This window comes from Mobula birostris, chromosome 13 (genome assembly GCF_030028105.1).
Source record: "Mobula birostris isolate sMobBir1 chromosome 13, sMobBir1.hap1, whole genome shotgun sequence".
In the NCBI taxonomy this organism is placed as follows: domain Eukaryota; kingdom Metazoa; phylum Chordata; class Chondrichthyes; order Myliobatiformes; family Myliobatidae; genus Mobula; species Mobula birostris.
Window position 1 is genome coordinate 47,774,834 of NC_092382.1, and position 26,389 is coordinate 47,801,222.

At 45.3% G+C, this 26,389-nt stretch overlaps 1 protein-coding gene across 1 annotated transcript in view; it reads right to left on the reverse strand.

The window, feature by feature from the left end:
- Window positions 1–26,389, reverse strand: part of LOC140207926 (uncharacterized) — a 49,528-nt gene that overhangs the window by 11,739 nt on the left and 11,400 nt on the right. The window contains exon 3 of the mRNA XM_072276464.1: window positions 21,397–22,430. Coding sequence (XP_072132565.1) covers window positions 21,397–22,430 — 1,034 coding nt within the window. The remainder of the gene's footprint in view (window positions 1–21,396; window positions 22,431–26,389) is intronic.

Genomic DNA, 26,389 nt, shown 5'->3' on the forward strand with positions numbered 1-26,389 from the left:
AGCAGCTCGATCCCCGGGTCCATTTGACCTGGATCAAAAACTGTGATATCCCGGGACCCAACCTCACAGAGTCACACAGCTGAATCTGCCACTCACCAACCCTGAGAGTCTCACACATTGTCCCCACATCTCACACTGGGTAGTGCAATCCGGGATTTCTCCAAAACAAATGTCCAGCTGCTCGAAATTTCTGCTTCACTGCAGAAGGACGACCATCCAGCCCCATCTGTAGAAGCACTAACCAAAGTCAAAGCCTAAACACCAACAGTTCCATATGCCTGGACTGCAGATCACAGGATTATAACCTAAGCACCAGCTCTCCCAGTACTCTTTGCTGCCAGTAAAATGCTGCAGTGTGTCAGCCAGTCACAGTTCAAAAACCAGCTCTCCCACATCAATGCACAACAGAACTGGTACCTGATGACCCTCTGGCATTCCAGCTAACAAAAACTGATCCTGGAAATAACTCAGCAAGGTCAAAGGTGCAAAAGAACACTTCACAATGAAAACAAGGGTCAGAAGAAAGATTGCTGATATATAACATTGAGGAGGTGGAATACAGGGTGGACTGAGCTTGACCCAGATGGTTGATGTACATCACTGAAGTGGGGGGGGGGGGGGGGGAGTGTGGTTAGGAGACTGGACAGAGGTTGAACAAGATGGGCAGGGATGAGCAGGTGGAACCAGGTGAGAGAAGGGAGCAAGGACAATCACTGATGGTCCTCCAGCAATACACAGATACTGAATTAATAGTACATACTACTGTATAAAATGACAAAGTTAGAACAAACAACAGGAACTTTGCCATATATACTTTGACCCTCACCAAATTTTTATCAACACACCATAGAAAGTTTCCCATCCGGACAGTTCACGCTTTTGTATGGTAACTACTCTGCCTGTAACTGCAAGGAATTGCAGAGACCTTTGGATACAGAACCTGTCCTGTCTATGCTGAACTAACAGCTGTTGCTGGGTTATAAACGTGCAGGAGCAATGTGTGGTTAAGTGCCTTGCTCAAGGACACGATACGCTGCCTGGTCTGAGGCTTGAACTCAGGAATTTCAGATTGCCAGTTCAACAGCTCAACCACTTGGCCACATGCATATCACAGAAACTATTCTCCCACCCCCCCACCCCCGGAGACTTCCCAGTCCCTCAGTAAAGAAGGCAGTGAGATCAAAGATCCCCACAACCTCGGACATTCTCCTTTCTCACCTACCCCAGTCGGGGAGAAGACACAACAGCCATAAAGCTCAAGGACAAATGTGAGGAGCCTCAGGAAGCGAGACGAGTAGGGGAAGTTAACGGGACTCAGTGGGCAACATCAAATTCCTCAACACAACAGGGAGGAAGCATCCCCATGTATCCAGGTTCGTAAGCACACACCATGTGATCTAGCATCACAAAGCGGAGGGCGGGGCAAATCTGCGGTAAACAGCCTCACGTGACCTGTTGGCGGGACTTCCGTTTCAATTCTGCGGAAATAGACAGCCTGGGCTCCTGGTTTGGATCGTTCAATGCAGATTAAGTGAAGTCTACACGTTTCTGACGAGCCCAGATAACTGGAAAATAAATGAGTAATTGGTCCTCAGTTCGGAGCTCACGGCCAACATCGGATGTCCCCGCTCGGGATCGGTCTCAATACTCACCGATGGGAAAAGTGATATCTTCGGTCCGCAGACAGTGATCCCGACCCAAGAGGTGAGGCACTTTGCCGATCCCTCAGACGATCCGCTTCATCACTGAGCGGAAAGGAAAACACCGCCCACCCGGAGATAGTGAGCATGCCCGGTGGTAATTGCGTCATCCAGAGGGCGGGGCCTCAGAAACACCCGCAGATATTCCAGTTAAAGGAACATATGTGGCCATGATGAGGCTAAACTCAGGTTGGAGGAGCAACACCTCGTATACCGTCTAGGTAGTCTCCAGCCCCTTGGTATGAACATAGAATTCTCCAAATTCCGGTAATTCCCTCCCTCTCCCTTACTCTATCCCTATTTCACATCACCTCCCTCATAGTACCGCCTCCTTCTACTACTACGCATTGTTCTCCTGCCAATCACCTCCCTGCCTCCCCTCCCCCACCCCTTTGTCTTTCAAATTACTGTTTTTTTCAACTACCAGCATTCTTCAAACCCTCCCCAAAGTTCTTCCTTCAGTCCTGACCAAGGGTTTCGGCCCAAAACGTCAACTAATCTTTTCAACTGATGTTGACTGACCTACTGAGTTCCTCCAGCGCATTGTGAGTGTTCCTTTGATGTGTGGCAAAAGTATCGCTCAAAATTATTGTGCACACGCTTTCATTTGTGGTGGTGTCAAAGGATGTACAGTCAATACTGGGTCTATCTGGCTGTGAGAGACGTAATTTGGTGAAAAGAGCCTGGACAGTGACACAGAGTCAGAATACAGTGACCTGATGAAAGAGTATCAGGACTTGTTCAAGAGCTTTGTTGTCTTCCAGCAGAGCACACGATTAAAACTGACAACACAGAGCCACCCGCAGTACATCCATGTAGAAAAGTGCCTTTTGCATTACGTGATCAACTGAAAACAGAGCTGAAGCGACAAAATGTTGAATTACAGTCGGCGGAAGGTGATGTAACTCGACTGCAGGTCCAGCTCATGGAGGCAAATGCTGACATGGAGAATATAAAGCAGCAGCTGCAGTTTCTGAGATGACCAAACAGGAGGCAATTGATGATGTGAATAAGCAATGGCAGGAGGAAGTTGCTTCAATGCAAGAAATCTTGCGATTTGTACAGTATTGCAATAGGCTTTGACAGTTTTTGACATAATTTATATGTGGTTTTCAGCATGATTTATGATCTATTACCACTCCTAAAAATTTTGTGTCAGATACCTTATCAATTTCAACAGCATTTATTCTAAGTTTACTGTATGAATTTGGTGCACGGTTTCCAAATATTGTGAATGCAGTTTTACCTTGATTCAGTGATAACTTGATAGTGTCAAACCATTTCTTTATCATTTTTAATTATTTTTTCCACTTTATCCAAAAGTTGTTTCAGATGTTCCCCACTACAAAACATAATTGTATCATCAGCAAACAATATACATTTTAATGTCTGAGAAACCAAACATATATTGTTTATATACAAAATGAACAGCAATTGATCAAGCACTGAACGTTGTGGAACCTGACAAGTTACCCTCAAAAGTTTTGAATTCCAGTTGTTTGTATGTATATTCTGATACCCATCTTCCAAATAACTACTTAACCAGTGATGTGCCGCCCCTCTAATACCATACATTTCTAATGTTGTTAATAATAATTTATGGTCAATGAAAGGGACACTGAGAGAATATGAGATGCAGTTTCATCACCGTCTAGAGCAAGAACGCTCACAGTGGGCACAGTATAAGGAAGCAGTGGAATGTGATTTGACTGATCTAAGGAAATGCTTGTCTGAAGGACAAGGCGATGAAGTAAGGATGCAAGACAAAATGAACACATGGACACTGAAAGTTACTGTACTTGAAGAAGTACAACCCAGATCATACATGGTCCAAACAGAAGAAGGATCAGTGTTAAGAAGAAATCGCAAAGGCCTTAAGAAAGAGCCAACCTCAGAGTTTCAGTAAACTGATGCAGACCAGACAAAACATGGAAATAACAGTGAAACACAAGAACTGTTTGAACCACTTTAGAAGGTCTATTCGTGTTCATGAATCCCCAGAGAGACTGACAGAGACATGTTAAATTACACATTTGTTCATAAACTCCCAGAGAGACTGATAGAGACATGTTAAATTACGCATTTGTTCTGGTTAATGTTGCTAATTGTTCTTATTTTGAAGGAAAGGAAGAGGCGGTGATAACACGTGTAATGACGTGTCAGATCTCTCAATGTACTGTTGTAATGTATCGATCTGTGTGGATGGTACATCAGGCAAGATCTTCACTGTAGCTCAGTATGTGATAAGAATAAACAAATTCCCCATTTTAATTGTGTGGAAATATTAGGCAGGCTGAGCTTCTGATATGGAACCGCAGAAGGAAACTTAATTGAAATGTTGTCATTTCTGAGGAATGCATATCAATAGAAAATGCTTCAATCTTGCATTACGATCTGCGGTAACTGGGATCAGGTGACCGGTGGTGGGTCTCCCACATCAATATCAGACTCAGGATTAATAGCACAGGCATATCTCATGGAATTCGTTGTCTCTGTGGCAGCAGTAGGACCTACTTCATAACAATACATTTAAACAACTATGAATTAAAATAATATACGTATTAAATAGATAAATTATATAAGTAGTGCAAAAATAAAAATAAAAACGTAAAAAAAAATCTTTTAATAGTGTGGAAATTCTGGAGCAAAGCTCAACTAACTGTACACATCTATGAGAAGCTCAGAAAAATAGAGAAGGCTAAATTCTCATATGAATAGGTCATATACCCAGAAACATTGGTTGTACTTTGGCAGGTCGAAACAGTGGAATAGACTATAAGACCATAAGATATAGGAGCAGAAGTAGGCCATTCGGCCCATCGAGTCTGCTCCACCATTCAATCATGGGCTGATCCACTTCATTTAGTCATCCCCACTCCCCTGCTTTCACCCATACCCTTTGATGCCCTGGCTAATCAAGAACCTATCTATCTCTGTCTTAAATACACCCAATGACTTGGCCTCCACAGCCGCTCATGGCAACAAATTCCACAGATTTACCACCCTCTGACTAAAGTGATTTCTCCACGTCTCAGTTCTAAAAGGACGTCCTTCAATTCAGAAGTCGTGCCCCCTTGTTCTAGAATCCCCTACCATGGGAAATAACTTTGCCATATCTAATCTGTTCAGGCCTTTTAAAATTTGGAATGTTTCTATGAGATCCCCCCTCATTCTCCTGAACTCCAGGGAATACAGCCCAAGAGCTGCTAGTCGTTCCTCATACTGGAACATTGAACCCTCTACTATGTCAGTATATCCTTCCTAAAATAAGCCCAAAACTGCACACAATACTCCAAGTGTAGTCTCACGATTGCCTCAACATCACATCCCTGCTCTTATATTCTAAACCTCCAGAAATGAAAGCCAACATTATATTCGCCTTCTTCACCACTGACTCAAACCTGGAGGTTAATGAAACAGACTGCCATACTTTTACCAGATATTTAGTTTCTCCCTCCATACCTTCCCTGTCCCTTTCCCTCCACCCCCAGGTCACAGATTTCTCATAGTTTCAGCAACATTTTTAATTTTTCCCTCTGTATCTTCCCCGTCCCATCCCTTCACACCCCTGGGTCACAAGGGTACGGGTTTCATTCCCATCCCGGTTGAGAACATCTTGTCAAAAGGGTGTCGCTGGGAGCGGACCCAAATGCAAGACACAGACACTGACGTACTAGGAACAGGACTAGGTTAGGCAAGAAAGCAAGGGAAGTGGGGAAGAAAGGATGCTGGACATGACACAGGCCCTGAATGAGACAAGGATACAGGACCTGGGCTAGGACCTGACTAGGATAGCGGAACCAAGACATGGAGCTTGGAATTAGGAGCCTGGGCTCAGACCCCGGATCGAGGCGAAGACTGACGAGGCTTGGGTTCTTCGAGGCTAGGGTACTTCAAGGCTTGGGTATGGACACAGAGCCAATGACTGGGCAAGGACCCAGAACCTGGGACTTGACTCGGGCTCAGACTCCAGAACTAGGCGAGGACAAGACGTGGCTACAGGACGAGGAGTGGTAATAGGACTGGCCGTCAGACTCCTGGACAGGGCAAGAGAACACCAGCATCGGTCTGGGCAAGGTACTCCTGGGCTCGGCAAGACACATGTACAAGGCAAGAACACAAAGCCATGGCTTGGACAGGACAAGGTACTTGGACGTGGCTAGGACTGGACGAGACCCCGAAGCTTTGACTTGATCGAGGGAGAGACAGGAAATTGACAGCGGTGCAGGCGAGGCAAGGCTTCAGACGAGGCAAGGCGAGGCAAAGCTTCAGGAGGAAGGTGAAGGGAAGGGATACAGACAGGGGGTTTGAACAGGAACAATCCAGAGGCCAGCGGCTGAATCCTGAAGCTATTTATGAATCCAGCCCAAACGAGAATCAGCTGCCTCAACAGAAACTGGGGGAAACCAGAAAACATGGAATAAGGAACATCAACTGGAATACGGTAACATAAAAGCTGCCGGGGAGGGGTGAAAAGCATTATCAAGGATGCATCTCACCCTAACTATGGACTTTTTACTCTCCTCCCCTGTGACCCTGCTGAACCTCACATCACAGCGCTAAGCAGTATTGCACCCATATTGTTCTGTCTCAGAACTTTTATATTTGTGTGCTGTGGCACTTACTTTTTAATTCGCAATTATTTTGTAAATAACACCATTCTTTGCATTTCTGGTTAGATGCTAACTGCGTTTCATTGGCTTTGTATCTGTAGTCGGCACAATGACAATAAAGTTGCATCTAGTCTGATCTAATCACTCAATTCAGACCAAAGCAGAATTGTTCAGGTTTTATTTAAATCAGTCCATGTATATAAGCACTAATTTCTATTCACATTGCTCCGGCCTCACTGGACAGGAACACTGAAACATCAAGTCAGAAACAGCAAGAAGTGGCCATTCAGCCCCTCTAACTATCAACAAGATGACGGCTGCTCTCCCATCTCAGCCACATGTTTCTGCTCGACCCTCATTTCCTCGATCACTTTGGTCTCCACACATCTGCCGGCCTCTGTTTTATGTGAGGACGTTCACTGAGTCTTCACCGCCCTCTATGGTGGGGATTTACAGACATTCACCACCTTCGGAGTGGAGACATTTCCCCTCATCTCAGTCCCGGACAGTCCACCCCCTTTTTCAGAGACTGGGATCCCTGGTTCAACCGGTAATGATGTTGTGCATTTCAATGTGTTTACCTCTCAGTCCTCGATTCTCTAAATGAAAGGGTTATCACATTTTATATTTCTTCATATGATGACCCCACCACTCCAGGTGAATCTTCATTGCACTCTCTATAACAAATACTCTCTAACCTCTTTGTTAATCCTCTATAGAATTAATTTCCATCTTCTGCAGCCCCGTGTTGCCCCAACCACTCACCTCCCACCCCTGTCACTATTTCCACCTTCCCACCTCCCCCTCACCTGGATCCACCTCTCAGTCCCCAGCTCTTGCCCCATCCCCACCCCTCACCTCTTTTCTCGGACTATTTCCCGTCCACTCTCAGTGCAGAGGGAGGGTCTCGGCCTGAAATGTTGACGGTCCATTTCCCTCCACAGATGCTGCCCGACCCACTGAGTTCCTCCGGCAGTTTGTTCTTTGGTCTGTATAACCCGTGTTAGTGTGGGGAGCGGGATTTTACACCATATTCCCGGTGCAATCTCAACAAAACACAAATAATTGTCACTTTTCCCGGATCATCGGCCCCGCTTGCAGGACAACAGTCTGCCGGTGTTTGCCCCCCAATGTGGTGAATCGCCACCACCGTGGGCTCAGACATTTCCACAGATGAGCCCCTCCTGTCCCCACCGGGACAAACATCCTGTCCGCCCCCTCTCTCACCGTCTTCATCCTCTCCCTCCCCGGGGAACCGGCATCAAACCGACGGGCCGAGCGGTCTCCTCCTACCTCTCAGCGACACATCAGACTCCGGCCGCAGGAGACGCTTCACAAACGCCCCAACTTCCCTCGGAGAGAAATGGAAATAAATCAGAAAGCGGACATTCACTTTGGGATTTGTTCCGCTCTGATGAGGAGTTTGCCGCTTTGAGGATCTCGGAGCTCGAGCGGGAAACGGAGTCAGCGGGGGTAACGCCCTCTCGGCTGGTCCGCCTCCGCGACTGGTTGTAACCAATGATTGACATCGCTTCGCACCAATGGGAATAGCGCAGCTCCTGAATCCTCTGTGGACAGCGGTGGGGGAGGGGCTGGTCACGTGATTTGTAGCCCAGCCGTTAAACCGGTAAAGCTCGAGCTCACCAGCGCGTGGGTGACGTAAGACACCGCGCACGTGAGGGCAGATCCCGGTGTGGGGGACCCATGTGGGACGTCAGGCACGTGGGGGGGGGAGCCTGTGTGACGTCACCTGTGGGGGAGCGCTGGTATTTAAAAACACCTGAATGGACATTTCTTATGATTTCAGCTGGACAACAACATTAATCACGGGTTTCATCACTGAATCCAGTGTTGTGAGATGTAAAGTCCCTGTTATGTGTCCGGCTGTGCTGTGTTGTTGGTGGAGTGGGCAGCGTGGTGTTTGTCTCGATTCGGGTCACAACACCAGAATTGCCAGCGGAGTCCGCGCACAGTGTATTAGTGACCAGAAAACCTCCCGTCCCTGCAGTCTCTGTCTCCTGGTAAACTCAACACCCTGACAATGTGGACCATAGACACCCCTTCCTCTCAGAGTCCGGGAATCATTCAGACAGCTGATCAAAGAGAGGAATTATATTTAGCTCCTCCGCAATTGTGCGGGGTAGAGTTTTTTTGGGGGGGGCGGTGTCGATATTAGGCTAATACGAGGGAGCATAGTTTTAAGGAGCTTGGAAATAGATACCAAAGGGATGTCAGGGGTAAGTTTTTTTACACAAACAGTAATCGGTGAGTGGAATTCACTGCCAGCTATTCGTGTGAGAGTGTTTCAGTTACTGTGGAGCCAGGCACCCATGCAGCTCAGTGGGAACAGGGAATAATACCAATGGACAGAGTCAAACTGAGCCAGGTCACAGATTGGAGACGGTAGAAATGCCTCATTCTTTTAGAGACAGGAAGAGCATCAGAGAATTTGATGGTCATTCCAGATACCAGCACTGTGCCCAGTTAGAAGATGATTTCTCTGTCCAACTTGGGTTGAACCTCACTGTAACAGTGTGATGTCAGATCACACTTTGTCAACTCAAGTGATCTCATCTGAAATGTTGTCTTTCACCCATTGATGTATTTTGTAAATCTTTCTACAGGTTAAAAATGACAAGGAATTTGTCTACGGGAATCTCGAACACAACACGCCAGTTTTGCTGTCTCTGTAAGGGATTCACTCGATCTTCCTTCCTGCTCAGACTGTGGGGAGGGATTCACTCGATCATCTGACCTACTGGCACGCCCGTCATTTTACACAGGGGGAAGGCCATTTACCTGTTCAGACAGTGGGAATGGATTCAATCGGTCATCGCAACTGAAGGTACATCAGCAAGTTCACACTGGGACAAGGCCATTCACCTGTTCTGTGGGTGAGAAGGGATTCAGTCGGTCTTCCCACCTGTGGACACACCAGTCAGTTCTCGCTGGCCAGAGGCTGGTCATCTGCTGAACTTGTGGGAATGGATTTACTGAGTCATCTACCCAAATGGCTCACCAGCGAGTTCACACCGGGAACTGGCCGTTCACCTGCTCAGACTGTGGGAAGGGATTCACTCAATCATCAAACCTACTGAATCACCAGTCAGTTCATAATGCATTGAGGGATTTCACCTGCTCAGTCCGTGGGAAGAGATTCACACAGTCATCCAACGTACAGAGTCACCAATAAATTCACACTGGGGAGAAGCCGTTCACCTGCTCAGTCTGTGGGAAGGGGTTCACACATGCATCTCACCTACAGAGACACCAGTCAGTTCACACTGGGGAGAGGCGGTTCACCTGCTCAGAATGTGGGAAAGGATTCACTCAGTCATCTGAACTACTGGCACACCAGTCAGTTCACACTGGGGAGTGGCCATTCATCTGCTCAGAACGTGGGAAATGATTCACTCGGTCATCTGCTCTGCTGGCATGCCAGCGAGTTCACACTTGGTAGATGCCATTCACCTGCTCAGTCTGTGAGAAGAGATTCACTCATGCATCCAACCTACAGAGTCATCAGCGAGTTCACACTGGGGAGAAGCCGTTCACCTGCTCAGAATGTGGGAAGACATTCACTCAGCAATCTAACCTTGTGACACACGACTGGGTTCACACTGGGGAGAAAGTTTCAATAAGCTGCATGCTGGATATTTGTCCATCACCGTTGCTGATGCAATTTGGAGAGTGACTGTCGGTGCTGAATTCTGCAATTATTGCTGCTGCTCACCACACCCAGTTCTGCACCCTGGTCACTGGGCATGGGAGGAGTTTTTTTCTGCTGCATATTCACCTTTAATGGGACTACAGTTTAATTTTCTGGATCAGAGGCAAAAAATCAGTTCTATTTTAAACTCTGTGTCCGGTACATGGTGAATTTGTATCATAACTAGTGTACGGCAGAGAGTCAAGTCTGCCTGGCTGGACCTTACAGTGATTCCGTTCCATGAATCTGCTTGGGAATCTGGCGATCCGCTTGGGAAATCTTATTAAGCCCTGAATTAAATTTTGCCAAAAGCTGTTTTTTTTTTTTTGTTTTCTTGCTATTTTCTATGTTCTTTGCCTGTTAATATTCCAGATACTTGGGCCAAAATGTTGATTCCCATCGATAGATGCTGCCTGACCTGCTGAGCTCCTCCAGCACATTCAATTATGGCTCTAGACTTCCAGCATCTGCAGTAACTCTTGTGGCCCATATTCTTGTATGTTTCTGGAAAGGACTGCAGGTAGGCAGAGAGGGTGCTGTGGCTCTGTTGGTAAAAATTTAAATCAAATCATCGGAAAGTTGACATGGTGTTCAAAGGTGCTGAGTCATTGAGAACTAAGGAACAGCAAGGGTGAAAAGATCTTGATTTTTTTGGAGACCCCCAAACAGTAGTAGGTATATTGCCTGCAAATTACAACGGGAGAAAGAAAATGCATCCCAAAAAAGCAATGTACAATAGTCATGGGAGATAGTCATGCAGATATATTAGGAAAATTAGGTCGGTGCAGGATCTCAAGAGGAGGTTTCCTAGAATGCCCACAAGATGGCTTTTTACAGCAGCTCCTGGTTGAGCCGAGCTGGGGATCAGCCATTCCCGATTGGGTGTTATACAATTAATTAGAGTGCCTAAGGTGAAAGAACCCATAAGGGCAAATGATCTTAATATAATGGAATTCACCCTGAAGTGTGAGAAGGAGAAGCTAAAGTGAGGTGTTCCAGTGTAACCATGGAATACAGAGAATTATAAAGGCATGAGAGAAGAATTGGCCAAAGTTGATAAGAAAAGAACATGGACAGGGATGATGAGAAAATGGCTGGAATTTCTGGAAGCAATTTGGAAGGTACTGGTTATATATGTAAAAAAGAGGAAGATGCATTCTAAAGAGAAGATGAAACAACCATGGCGAAGCCAACATAAAAACCAAAGAGAGGGCATATAACACAGCAAAGATGGTGGGAAGTTAGAGGATTGGGAAGCTTTTAAAAACCAACAGAAGGCAAATTTTAAAAAAGTAGTTAAGAAGAAAAAGATGGAATACCAATTTAAGCTAGACAGTGATATTAAAGAGGATGCCTAATGTTTCTTCTGATACATTAAGTGTTAAGGAGAGGAAAGTGTGGATATTGGACAACTGGAAACCGATGCTGGACGGGTAGTAATGGGGAACATGGAACTGGCGGATGAACTGAATAAGTATTTTGCATCAGTCTTCACACTGGAAGGCACTAGCAGGATGGTGGATGTCTAAATGTCAGTGGTCTGAATTGTGCAAATTTACATTACTCAGGAGAAAGTTCTTGGAAATAGAATGGCTGAAGGTAAATAGGTCACCTGGACCAGATGGTGTACATCTGAAAGTGGTGGCTGAAAATATTGTGGAGGGATCAGTAATGATGCTTCAAGAATCAATGGGTTCTGGTATGGTTCTGGAAGACTGGAAATTTGGAAATACCACTCCACTCTTCAAGGAGGTAGAGAGGTAGAAGATACAAAATTATGGGCCAGTTAGTCTGACCTCACTGGTTGGGAAGATATTGGAGTCGGACATTGAGGACGTGTTTCCAGGGTGTCTGGGGCACATGATAAAATTAGCCATTTTCAGCATGTTGTCTTCAAGGGAAAATCTTGTCTGACAAGCATGATGACATTCTTTGAATTCATTGAAGAAGTAACAAGCAAGACAGACAGAGGAGAATCAGTTGATGATGTGCACCCGGACTTTCAGAAGGTCCTTGACACGATGGCACACATGGGTCTGCTTAACAAGTTATGAGCCCGTGATACGAGTGGTGATTGTTAAGTTCGTGGCCTAAGGCAGAAGGAGTCAATTTTAGAAAACCTAGCACATTTATTTTTCCAACTTAGTCCCCTCCTACATTTACACACTTAGTTCAGCGGTCGTGGAGCGTACGGATCCCTTCTTTATAGAAGCCGGCGTCTTGGACCTGCAGACAGCAGGAGTGATCGATAAGTTCGTGGCCTAAGGTAGAAGGAGATGAGTTATTAACTTCAAACTTTCTGCATAATCACTCAAAGAGTTGGACTGCATGTACATGCAACGAGAGCTGTATAACTCATCTCCTTCTACCTTAGGCCACGAACTTATCGAAGGGTGGCAGGGGTAAGTTTGTCATGCAGTGGGTGGTGGGTGCATGTAATACACTGCCGGCGGCAGTGTTGGACGCCGATACAAAAGGGTCTTTTAAGAGCTTCTTAGATATGTACATAGAGCTTAGAAAAATAGAGGGTTGTGCGCTAGGGAAATTCCAGGCAATTTCTAGAGTAAGCCAGATGGGTGGGAGAACATTGTGGGCCGAAGGGCCTGTAATGCGCTGTATATTTCTATGTTCTATAACTTGAGGCACCGGACCTTACCGACTGTTAGTAGAGCAGGCCCTGGAGCACAGAAAGAGCCGTAGCTCCGCAGACAGCAAACGCTCGTCGTCTCAACCGTCTGAAACTCGGCAACCTCTTCCCACCTTACCAGCCTAACAGACATTATTGGGGAAGCATAAATTAGCAACCAGAGTGCTCAACAATTCCCCTTGACTCGCGGCACGGAAAGAGTTTATTCAATTTAACAGTCTAATCCCGATAATGATGGATTAATACATACGGCAGGATCTCTGTGAATCTGAAGGCGATGAGGACCTGAATTCTAATTCTGCTAAGAATCATAAACTACAAAAAGTGCGTCTACTTTACGTACATGGAGTATGGACTTATTCTATTTCTGTCAGATCAGCGACGCCCCATGTGCCTTATTCGTGATACTGTACTGTCTAAAGAAACACTGAAACTATCAAGATTGCAGGAACACTTCCGTAAAAGACACCCTGAAAAGGCGGCCTATGTTATTACTCAGATCCAGAGGATGAAAGAAGCGTTTGAAAGGCGTTGCATACTCGAGTCATTTGCCAGGAAAGCTAAAAAATATCTTTGATCGCGATCTCATTTCCAAAATGATAGCAAAGTGTGAAAAATCTCATGCAATTAGTGAAAGATTATTAATGCCTGTTGTATCAGAAGTGCTCGCCACTGTTCTCAAAATAGATACCAGTATTTTAAAACCAATTCCCCTGAGTAATAACTCTGTGTCTCGTCGTACTGATGACATGAGTAAGGACATTAAGTATCACTATGCACAGAACTACAAAAAAAAACAACAGAATTTGGGAGCCAACTGTATGAGTCAACTATGCGGGACAACGAGGCCTTGCTAATGGCATATGTATGGTTAATCAAAAATGGAAACGTTGATGACGAGATTTCCTATTGTAAATAGCTCAAAACAGATATTAACGTGGAATAAATCTGAGAGCTCAACATGTATATTGATGACAAAATTATTTTGATTAGGAACAGGATTTCTTGTGTAATGGATAGAGCGGCATATAGGACAGGTCGCCATGCTGGTTTAGTGGAATTTATGAAAATTAAATTGCAAGTCCGTGGTGTCATTCATTGTCAACACCCCGCAGCTACTGTGCGGGGCACAGGTACTGTGAAAACTAGGTTTAAAGATAAATAAAAAGTTAAAGCAGAATATTTCTTTCATGCTGGCATATGATAGCCATGTTTTTACACGATGGGAGCGCTGGAAAGTATATTCGGTCTCAGAGGGGGGAGTATGGCGACTATGAAGGTCTTCAGGAGGGCATTGGCAAGTATGTGGGCGTTGGGTTGGCAAACACTGCTCTGGAAGAAAGAGTTAGCCAATGGGTAAGCATAACCGTCCATGGATGGGATCCCCACGATCATGGCAGACTAGGTGTCAACGAGAACGTGTCCGACGACAGGCTCAAAGTTGGAGAATTCTTCCCAGATACTGGCAATACTGGTCCAGGTGGTTAAGACAAAAACATCAAAGATGCGCAATAAAAGGCTAACAAATTCAAGACGATAAAAGCAGAATATGCCATGTGAAACCGGAAAAAAAAATCCCACAATTACAATATCCTGCAACAATCTAATTCAATCCGATTACTTACACAGGAACCATCAGGCGACAAACATCTTTCACCAAATTCTTGCTTTAAGTTACAAAATCATGAAACATACCATGCATTATTATAAATACAATCCTGATCCAGTTTTAATGTCAGGACCCTACTATTATATTACCACCGATACATTATTGGAGATGGGATAATACCTGGTACCCGCCCGAATATAATATTACAGGATAAATATGCGGTAATAATACTCCGAACACACACAGCCCACGGAAATCAGTCAGTGTAAAACACCAGAAATAAGCTGACGAAAGAGGGAAATGAACGACTATGGTACATGAAGAGGGTATACATTGTCCCGTTGTAATATACACGACTGGCATCTTCCCAAAATCACTACACAATAGCTCTAAACATTTCGACCTGCACGGCAATATTTATTCAAATCTCCAGAAAGGCACAATACTAAAACGCATTAGAATAGTCCAAAAGTTCCAAGCGATTGAGAAATAAGTGTGCTTGTGTATGTCCATAACGCAATTTTTTATCAGTTTTAGCTGAGATAAAAAGTAAAAATAATAAACATGCGATTCTATGGAGTGAATGTAAAGGAGCGTCAACACGAAATTTGATCGGACGGGCATTTATTAAAAATCACGAAGTTGGATGACCTTATTTTCCTTGAAGCAGAGTAGGCACCTGAGATTTCTGTAACAATTTGCACAATTATGAATGAGTTCTGTGGTGTTAAATATTTCTCTGTAACTTCTTTGTCTAATGCGACGGACATGTCCAAGCTTCACTGTCAGTTCGTGTTGACTTTCTTTTTTTTTCATTCATTCTTATGCAAAAGACTAAAGTAACGAATGAGTTGCATTTTTGCCGATTTGGTCTTGAATGTCCCCAGAACCTGTCTCGCTTTCTCAGACTGAGAAGGGTCTGGCGGTGACGAGTGCGGGAATATAGTGGAAAACTGAAAATAAAAGGTGGATGAGTTTAATAATCAGTAGGAGTGGAGGTGGCGGGGTGCGGGTGTCGGAGACTCTGTTCCTGGGCTGTGTTTCTCTCGGGCTCGAAACCAGATTTACTCCCCCCGCTGCCACGTTCATTGGTTCTGTAGAGTCAAGATCAAAAACATTGCGACCACCGCCGAGACGAGCTCAGATATATTGTTTGTTAGTTGAATAATCGACGTGAGCGGACATTTCGCCGCGCTGATGAAATGTTCTCTGAACTTGCACTGAGTTACCCCATAAATAAACGTGTTTGTGCAGCAACTTAATATCATCAGCATGTCTCCGGTGTGTTGAAAGATGTATTCAGAATCGCTGTAATTATTTTGATCCAATCAGGCAATGGTGTTATAAAGGAATTCGGCAACACTCACCGACCACAGGATGACGAACCTCCCGGAGATGGTGAGAAGTAAGATCACAGACCTCCTCCTGCTTTCCATCTCCGGGTCACTGCGGTTCTCCGTCTTGCTCTGACCCCTCAGCCCCTTACGGACGCGACTGGTCACTAAAATGTGTCTGACTGTCAGGGCGTTGAACAGGAGTATTAACACAGGAGTATTAGAAATGAGGCCGGGAAACCTTTGGAAAATTAGTGTAAATCTCTGTCCATCAGGATTCTGACTGATATGCAAAGCCGAGAAAGCCTCGGCAACTTTCTCAGCGACAGTGATTCCCGCGATCCGGTCACATCTGTTCACACTGTCCGGTCCCGCTCAGCCCCGCTGTCTCCGACTTTGTCCATGGACAATTTCCAAAGCTCGTTGCAGATTTACTTCCCCTGTTCGCAGGTATCGATCCCCCCCCTCGGCTTCCGCCCACACGGGCCCGGCTCGGCTCGCTTATTTTACATTCTGCAACTACACTTCGCCGCGGTTCCTTCACACTCTGTCAGGGGATCGGATCAGAAAGTTCCCGTGTTGGTTTTATTTAATATTCTCCCTGACCTGCTCCGAATTACTGCGGCGTTACTCTAAATGCTTTAGTGCTGATTGTTCCGGAGCGGAGTGTCGCCTGTAACTTACCCCGTCTGACCTGTATCGGACCCCGCTGTGTCGGCTCTGAACTCCCGCTTCACTACATCGATATCAGGGCGTGGAAACAAACCCTGGGAAACGAAAACTCACAGACACCCTTATTTAATTTTTCCAAATTCCCGAAACTCTCGGGATCTAACACATAAATATACAAACAACAGGAATTCTGCAGATGCTGGAAATTCAAGCAACACACATAAAATATATAAATGTACAGTTGGTTTCATTTTCAAGTCAAGTCAAGTAGCTTTTTATTGTTATTTCAACCATAACTGCTGGTGCAGTACACAGTAAAAACGAAACCCGTTCCTCCAGGACCATAAATGTAGATTTTTTTTTTAATAACAGACTTGGGAGTGTTGATTTGGTCCCTCAGCCAAATTGTTGACACAGTTTGGGAACAACTGGGCTCCGAACACCGGTCCCTACAACACCGACTGGGACATCCTGCAGGCCCGGGAAGGGTCTGGTTATTCCTTGTATTTAAACAAACAGACACCAGGAACAGGAGCCGGCCATTCGGCCCCTCTAACACGTCCTGTCATTCAATAAGATACTGGGCCCCAATACCACTCCCATCCCCACTTTGACCGGACCATTGGCCCCACTTGCAGGTCAACAGTCTGCCGGTGTTTGCCCCCAATGTGGTGAATCCCTCTGCTCGCCTCCACCGTGGGCTCAGACATTTCCACAGATGAGCCCCTTCTGTCCCCTCCGGGACAATCATCCTGCCCGTCCCCTCTCCCACCATCTTCATAATTTCAATAAAATCCACCCCTCCCACCCCGGGGAACCGGCATCAAACCGACGGGCCGAGCGGTCTCCTCCTACCTCTCAGCGATACATCAGACTCCGGCCGCAGGAGACGCTTCACAAACTCCCCAAACTTCCCTCGGAGGGAAATGGAAATAAATCAGAAAGCGGGACATTTACTTCGGGGTTTGTTCTTCTTGGACGGGGAGTTGAACGCGGCTGCGGAGATGTCAGTGTTGATGATCAGAGGGATCTTAGACTCCAAGTTCATCGCTTCCTGAAAGAGACTGCACAGATTAATCGGGTGGTTAAGAAGGCAAATGGCGTGGTTGTCTTTATTAGTTGAAGCACTGAGTTGAAAAGTCGGGAGGTTGTGTTGCGGCTGTTGCGAGCCTGCGGTCGGACTGTGACTGTGTCTTTAAGAGCGCCGGAGTGAGGAGGCGGGACTATGACGTCAGTCACAGGCTGACGGCGCTAACTGTGGATTTAACCATAAGAGAGAGAGAGAGCGATCTGCAGACAGGCAGTCGGCCAGTCTAAAGAGAGAGAGACTGGAAAAGCTGATAGCTTCAGTTTGTCACAGCTGAGGCTTGGAACTCTCCTATGCCCACAAGAGTGGGTTGATCATCGGTACCCGGAACCACAACGAATGTTTGTGGCTCACTTCGTATAATCCATAGGATTAACTGTAAAAGATGGAAATAAAAATGTAGTCTTGCTTAAAATATTAAAGAAATGTGTCATGTTAAACTTTATGCCTTTTGTAAATCAGGTCATCTTTTACTCACTTGGCTATTCACAGTAACAGAAATTTTGACCAGGGGTGCCCAAATATTTGCATGCCACTGTATGTATCCTGTGCCTTCCGAATTGCTTCCAGAAATTCCTGCCCGTGTTCTTTCCAAATCAATTTTGACCAATTTTTCTTTCATGCCTCTCTAATTCTCTTTATTTCACATCTGACTTTAGCTTCTCCTTCTCTAATGTCAGGGTGAATTTGATCATATTAAGAACACTTGCCGCTCAGGGTTCTTTGAACTTAAGTGACCTAATTAATTCTGGTTCATTACCCAATCCAGAATAGCTGATCCCCAAGCGGGCTCAACCATGAACTGCTCTAAAAAAGCATCTTGTAGGCATTCTAGGAATTCCTCCTCTTGAGACCAACACTGTCCTAATTTTCCTAATCACCTGCATGACAATCCCCCATGACTACTGTAACATTGTCCTTTTGTCACGCACTTTCTATCCCCCATTGTAATTTGTGGACCACATACTCACTACTGTTTGGAGGTCTCTATACAATTCCCATCAGGGATTTTGTTTTACATTTGCTGTTCCTTAATTCTAGCCACAGATTCTACACCTTGCAACCCTATGCCACCTCTTTCCATTTTATCGAACAGAGCCACACAACCCCACTACCTGCTTGTTCTTTCAAGAAACATATAAGTATCTGGGAAACAAGAGGACCTGCAGATGCTAGAAATCTAGAGAACTACACACAAACTGCTGGAGGAGCTCAGCATGTCAGGCAGCATCTATGGATGGGAATCATCATTTTGGGCCAAGACCCTTCATCGGGACTCTTGATACCCACATACCTGGAATATCAACAAGCAAAGAAAATAGAAGGTAGTGCAAAATAGGGAAAACCTTTGACAAAATTTAGTTCAAGGCCCAAAAAGACCTGCCAAACAGAGCTCAACAGTTAACAAACACAACAAAGACAATAAACACTTTCATCAATACCGACATTGACTTTTTTTAAATAAAAATATCTTGGTCCCATTTCAATCAGTAAAACTTACAAAGATAAATAAGAACTTTAGAAAAGACTACTTACGCTCAAACCCACTTAGATTAACACTACCTTGGACAGAAGCAGGAAGAGAGATAACACAAATGAAAAAAAAAATCACACAACAGTCAGTTAAACTTCTAAGTATATATTTTTTTATGAAAAATGAACAGTATGCAATGCTCCATGTGTGTATATGGAATCATGACAGGCAATACAGACCAGAAAACTTAAATGAGAGGCCAACTCAGAAAAAGGAATCATCACTATGGAAGAAAACATTAACCAGTGGAATAAGTATGACCCTCCATGGGAGACATCCCAATGATCTGAGCAGACGAGATGGTGACAAGGAAGCATCGAGTACCTGACTGAGAGTTGGAGACATCTTCCCAGAAACAGAGGGGGTCCTTGCAGAAATACAGGACAAGGTGGTTAACAAAAGGAAAAAAAAAATCAAAAGTACATGAAATACAAACAAATAAGGCAGTAATTGCAGAAAATGTTAGCGGAAACCAGACACAATCAAACACATTCCAGGATTCTGCAGCAGTTTAACTCAATCTGATTACTTACAAAGTTACAATCAAGTGGCAAATATCATTCACCAAAATCTTGATTTAAAATACAGACTCATGAATGCCCTCCATCACTTCATAAAGGCACCATAAATTCAAGCCTGATCCAGTTTTAGAGTCAAAATCTCACAAATTATATGATAATCAATATATTATTTCAGATAGGACAATCCATAATAACCATCTGGATATAATATTACTGGATAAACAAGCAGGAACAACTTCTTCTATACATAAAACCATTCCCAACACATACATGTTCCTCGACCAGTGGAGCACCTCACCACAGGTATTGGTTGTGTCATCAGTCAGACAAACAAAAGATTTTCCCAGTCAATCAGCTTCCAAATGTTGCTACTGTGTCATTGGTTGCCACGCCCCACTGCTGATTCCCTTCTCTTCATCATACGTTCTTACCCCGACCGTCGTCCAGAGTCCCAAACTCTGCCACGTGCCCACCTCTGATTTCTGACCCTGCTTCGTTGACGTCCAACTGATGGTTTCCCATTCTGCTTTCAGTCTTTAGAGGATAGGGGTGTTTTCTAAGAACCCTTACAAAGCAAGGAAAATGACCCATAATGTGGAAATGAGCCGTGAATAAGGACGTTAACTACCAATGTCATTCTTCCTCAGCCCAGAGATTAGAGGGGCGAAGGACATCTCAGACAGAACTGCAGTCAGCTCGACATCTTCATTCTGCAGAAAATTCAAGGGAAACCTCTTCACCCACAGAGTGGTGACTGTTTGGAACCCATCACCACAGGGAGAGCAAGAGGGGAACAACAGGGGAGGATTTAAAAGGACTGTTGTGGAACCGAAACACTGGCAGTGTCCAGCTCGCCTGAGTTGACTCTCTACTGTACACTAGGTGTGTTAAAAATTCAATAAGCACCAGAGACAGAATTTAAAATAGAACTGATTTATTTGTCTCAAATCCAGAAGATTAAACTCCAGTCCCATTAAAGGTGAATATGTAGCAGAAGAAACTCCTCCCATGCCCAGTGACCAGGGTGCAGAACTGGGTGTGGTGAGCAGCAGCAATAATTGCAGAGTTCAGCACTGACAGTCACTCTCGAAATTGTATTCAGCAACGGTGATGGACAAATATCCAGCATGCAGCTTATTGAAACTTCCTCCACAGTGTGAACCCGGCAGTGTGTCACAAGTGTAACACGCTGTAAGTTTCACTCCTCATGTAATTGCCTCTCTGCAATGTTTCACTGCTGAGGTAATGGTTTCTCTGTAGCAGCAAAGTTTAGGTTACGACTAGAGATAACAGGGTTTTGGAATGCGGGGTTATCCAGTGAGAGAAATGTTGTTCTTTCTTGTGAGTCAGGAAGAGAGATTTTCACAGTCTTTTGCCGGGGAGAGATGAGAAGACGTGAATGGAGAGAGTGGGCCCTTTTCTTTTTCTTTGTTTTCTTCACTAACCCTATAGTCAAAGTAAGAATTATAAATTTGAATTGTTTAATCACATATTGTGTACTGTTTGTTATTTTGGGGTGCTGATTTTTAACAGGGGACACATCACGCAGCATCCATCCAAATGAGATATCTTAAGTTTTCCCGGGCTGGAGGGCTAGCACCCCCTATATTACGCTGCTAGCCGAAGTGAGATTTACATAAGGATAGATGACTGAGTGAATCCCTTCCTACATTCCCAGTAGGTGAACAGCCTCTCCCCAGTGTGAACTCAATGATGCACATTTGGTTGATTTGGCTGAGAGAATCTCTTATCAAAGTCTGAGCAGGTGAACGGTCTCTACCCGGTGTGAGCTCGCTGATGTTTCTGTAGGTGGGATGACCGAGTGAATCCCTTCCCACACACTGAGCAGATGAAAGGCCTCTCCCCTGTGTGACCTCACTGATGTACCTTCACTTTAGATGTCGATGTGAATCCCTTCTCACAGTCTGAGCATAAAAATGCCTCTCCCCAGTGTGAACTCGTTGGTGTACCTTCAGATTAGATGACGAAGTGAATCCCTTCCCACAGTCTGAGCAGCTGAATGGCCACTCTCCGGTGTGAACTGACTGGTGTCTCAGTAGATCAGTTGACAAAGTGAATCTCTTCCCACACACTGAGCAGGTGAATGGCCTCTCGCCAGTGTGAAGTCGCTGATGTACCTTCAGTGGAGATGACGAAGCGAATCTCTTCCCGCAGTCTGAGCAGGTGAATGGCCTCTCTCCAGTATGAACTCGCTGATGTTCCTTCAGTTGAGATGACTGAGTGAATCCCTTCCCACAGTCTGAGCAGGTGAACGGCCTCTCACCAGTGTGAAGTCGCTGATGTACCTTGAGTTGAGATGACCAAGTGAATCCCTTCCCACAATCCGAGCAGGAGAACGGCCACTGTCCAGTGTGAATTCGCTGGTGTACCATTAGGTAAGATGATCGAGTGAATCCCTTCCCACAGTCTGAGCAGGTGAATGGCTTCTCTCTGGTGTGAACTGACTGGTGTTTCAGTAGATCAGATGACATGGTGAATCTCTTCCCGCAGTCTGAGCAGGTGAATGGCCGTTCCCCGGTGTGAACTCGCTGATGTACTTTCAGGTGAGATGAGCAAGTGAATCCCTTCCCACAATCCAAGCAGGTGAATGGCCGCTCCCCAGTGTGAACTCGCTGGTGAGCCATTAGTTCAGATGACTGAGTGAATCCCTTCCCACAGGCTGAGCAGGTGAATGGCCTCTCTCCAGTGTGACCTCGCTGATGAACCTTCAGTTGAGATGACGAAGTGAATCCCTTCCCACAGTCTGAGCAGGTGAACGGCCTCTCACCAGTGTGAAGTCGATGATGTACCTTCAGTTGAGATGACCAAGTGAATCCCTTCCCACAATCTGAGCAGGAGAACGGCCACTGTCCTGTGTGAATTCGCTGGTGTACCATTAGGTAAGATGACCGAGTGAATCCCTTCCCACAGTCTGAGCAGGTGAACGGCTGCTCCCTGGTGTGAACTCGCTGGTGAGCCATTAGGTCAGATGACCGAGTGAATCCTACCCCACAAATTCAGCAGTTGACCAGCCTCTGCCCAGTGAGAACTGACTGGTGTGTCCACAGGTGGGAAGACTGACTGAATCCCTTCTCACACACAAAACAGACTGAATCCATTCCCACTGTCTGAGCAGGAAGGATGATCGAGTGAATCCCTTGCTCCACTTCTTAAATATCTGGACAGAGACAGCAAAACTGGTGTGTTGTATTCTAGATTTCTGTAGACAAATTCCTTGTCATTTTTAACCTGTAAAAAGAGTTACAAAATCCATCAATGGGTGTTGGACAACATTTCAGATGAGATCACTCGGGTTGTCAAGGTGTGATCTGACATCATACTGTTACAGTGAACTTCAACCCAAGTTGGAGAGAGAAATCATCTTCTAACTGGGCACAGTGCTGGTATCTGGAATGACCATCAAATTCTCTGACGCTCTTCCTGTCTGTATAAGAATGGGACATTTCTGCCATCTCCAATCTGTGACCTGGCTCAGTTTGACTCGCTCCATTGGTATTATTCCCTGTTCCCACTGAGCTGCATGGGTTCCTGGCCCCACAGTAACTGAAACACTCTCACGCAAATAGCCGGCAGTGTATTCCACGCACCCACCACTCTCTGTGTAAAAAACTTACCCCTGACATCCCCTCGGTAGACTTCTTGTCTCTCCTCCCACCAGGAGAAGATTCAGGAGTTTGAAGACTTGTATGGCCAGGTTTGGGAGCCGCTTCTTTCCAATTATGATAAGACTGCCGAACAGATCCTGACCCGGATCTGGGCCGTACCCTCCAAATATCTGGACCCGCCCCTCGGTTTTTTTGCACTACGTTACTTTCCATTTTTCTATTTTCTATTTATGATTTATAATTTAAATTTTTAATATTTACTAATTTTAATTATATTTAATATTTAATATTTGTAATCCAGGGAGAGTGAAGCGCAGAATCAAATATCGCTGTGATGATTGTACGTTCTAGTACCAATTGTTTGGCAACAATAAAGTATAAAGAAGTATAAAGTATTTCAAAGCACCTTAAAACTCTGCCCCCTTGTCTTAGCCACTTCAGCCCTAGGGGAAAAAAAAAGACCTCTGGCTATCTACACTATCAATGGCCCTCATCATCTTATACATCTAAAAAAGATTCTAAACATAAACAAGGAAATTATGCATTGCTTTGAGGATTTGTTAGAAGTATACAAAATTATGAGGGTATAGATCTTATACATCTAAAAAAGATTCTAAACATAAACAAGGAAATTATACATTGCTTTGAGGATTTGTTAGAAGTATACAAAATTATGAGGGTATAGATAGGGTAAATGCAAGCAGCTTTTTCCACTGAGGTTGGGTGGGGTTACAGACAACCAGAGGTCATGGGTAAGTGGGGAAGTGAAAATTTAAAGGGAACATTTGGTAAAGCTCTTTACTGATGTTTTTAAGAAGATCCAACACTTCTTCTTCCTTAATCTCCACCTTGTCCAGCACACAGGCCTGTTCTATCTTGACCTCACCCTGATCAAGATCCTTTTCAATTGTAAATACTGAAGCAAAGTATTCATTTAGGACCTCCCCAACCTCCCCCACCTCCAGGCACATGTTGTCTTCTTCATCCTTGAGCAGCCCCACCTTCATTCTTGCCATCCTTCTGTTCTTCACATTCGCATAGAACGCCTTGGGGTTCTCCTTAATCCTACATGCCAAGGCCTTCTCATGCCCCCTTCGAGCTCTCCTAAGTCCTTTCTTAAGCTCCTTCCTGGCTACCCTATATTTCTCATAAGCCCGTCCTGCTTCCTGCTTCTTACATCTAACATATGCTTCCTTCTTCCTCTTGACGAGTTGCCTCACGTGTTTCGTCAGCCACGATTCCCTTTTCCTACCATTTTTTCCTTGTCTCAGAGGGACCAAACCTATCCTGAACCCAGCACAAGTGGTCCCTAAACTTCCTCCACATTACTTCTGTGCTTTCACCCTTGAACATCTGTTTTCAATTTACTCTCGCTAGTTCCTGCCTCATCCCTTCATAGTTAGCCCTTCCCCAGTTAAGCACTTTCCCATTTTGTCTGTTTTTATCCTTTTCCATAGCTATGCTGAAGCTAAGGGAGTTGTGGTCACTCTCACTAAAATGCTCCCCCACCAAGAGGTCTGCCACCTGACCAGGTTCATTACCCAGAACTAGATCTAGTATGGCCTCTCCTCTCATCGGCCGGTCCACATACTGTGTCAGGAATCCTTCTTGAATGCACCTGACAAATTCAGTCCCACCTCTCCCCCTTGCAGTCAGGAGGTGCCAGTCAATACGAGGGAAGTTGAAATCACCCAAAACTACAAATCTGCACCATTCTAAACTCTGTCTGCTTATCTGCTCCTCGGTGTCCCGAGGGCTATTTGGGGGCGTATAGACTACTCCCAGCACAGTGATTGATCCCTTCCTATTTCTGACTTCCACCCATACCGACTCAGTGGACACTCCCTCTGCAGCGTCCTCCCTTTCTATAGCCGTGATACTATCCCTGACCAGTAATGCTACTCCCCCGCCTTTTCTACCTCCCATCCTATTCCTTATAAAACACCTGAACCCCGGTACCTGCATCAGCCAATGCTGCCCTTCCTCCAGCCAAGTTTCAGAAATGGCCACAACGTCATCATTCCATGTACTGATCCATGCTCCAAGTTCATCCCCTTTATGCCTAACACTCCTAGCATTGAACTAGACACACATCAACCACTTTAACTGGCTACATTTGTGTTTTGTCCCCTGCCTGTCCTTCCTCAGCAACTCAGAACACATAGCATCATGCTCTTGTCCTTCTACCCTAATCTCTGCACTCACATTCTGATTCCCACCCCGCTGCCAAACTAGTTTAAACCCTCCCCAACAGCTCTAGCAAACCTGCCATGCCCGGATATTGGTCCCTTTCCAGTTCAGGTGCAGCCCGTCCTTTTTGTACAGGTCAGACCATCCCCAGAAGAGATCCCAATGTCCCAGAAATCTGAACCCCTGCCCCTTGCACCAACTCTTCAGCCACGCATTCAACTGCCATGACTTCCTGTTCCTACTCTCTCTGTCTCGTGGCACTGGCAGCAATCCTGAGATTACCACCCTTGAGGTCCTGCTCTTTAACTTTTTTCCTAACTCCCTATATTCCTTCTTTAAACCCTCATACCTACTGCTGTCTATGTCATTGGTCCCCACGTGGACCATGACATCTGGCTGCTCACCCTCTCTCCTGAGAATACCGAGAACTCGATCTGAGATATCGTGGACCCTGGCACCAGGGAGGCAACAGACCATCCAGGATTCTCGATCTCTCCCACGGAATCTCTTACTTGTCCCCATAACTATCTAATCCCTAATCACTACTGCTCTCCTCTTTTCACTCCTTCCTTTCTGAGGTAAGGTTCCAGTCTCAGTGCCAGAGACGCGACCACTACAACTTGTCTCTGGTAGGTCGTCCCCATCAACAGTATCCAAACTTAGAGAAGTTCAGTACAGAAACAGGGGCCCACCTAGTCAATGGTGAAAAAATATTCAGGCTGTCTAATGCAACTTCCTGCACTGGGACCTCCTTCCTATCTGTTCTGGCATTCTGACTCCAATCCCCCCTGCAACTTGAGTTTAACTTCCACCCTCCCACACCACACACTAGCACTAGCAAGCCTTACCACTAGGATATTGGATCTCTGATAGTTTTAATTCCCTAACTAACAAATCCCCTATCAACCCTTTGACATTCCTCTGCTAGGTAATCCTCCCTAACAGTGTCTAAAGTGGTCCACCTGCTGTTGTGTGGGATGGCCACAGGAGTACTCTGCAATGGCTATTTAACCTCATTCCCCTTCCTGACTCTCACTCAGTTTCTTATGTCCTACATTTCAGTTTAAATCACCTCTCTTCATGCCATATCTATCACCCTCTCCAACTCCTGGATGATATGGAATTCATCCATTTCCAGATCCAGCTC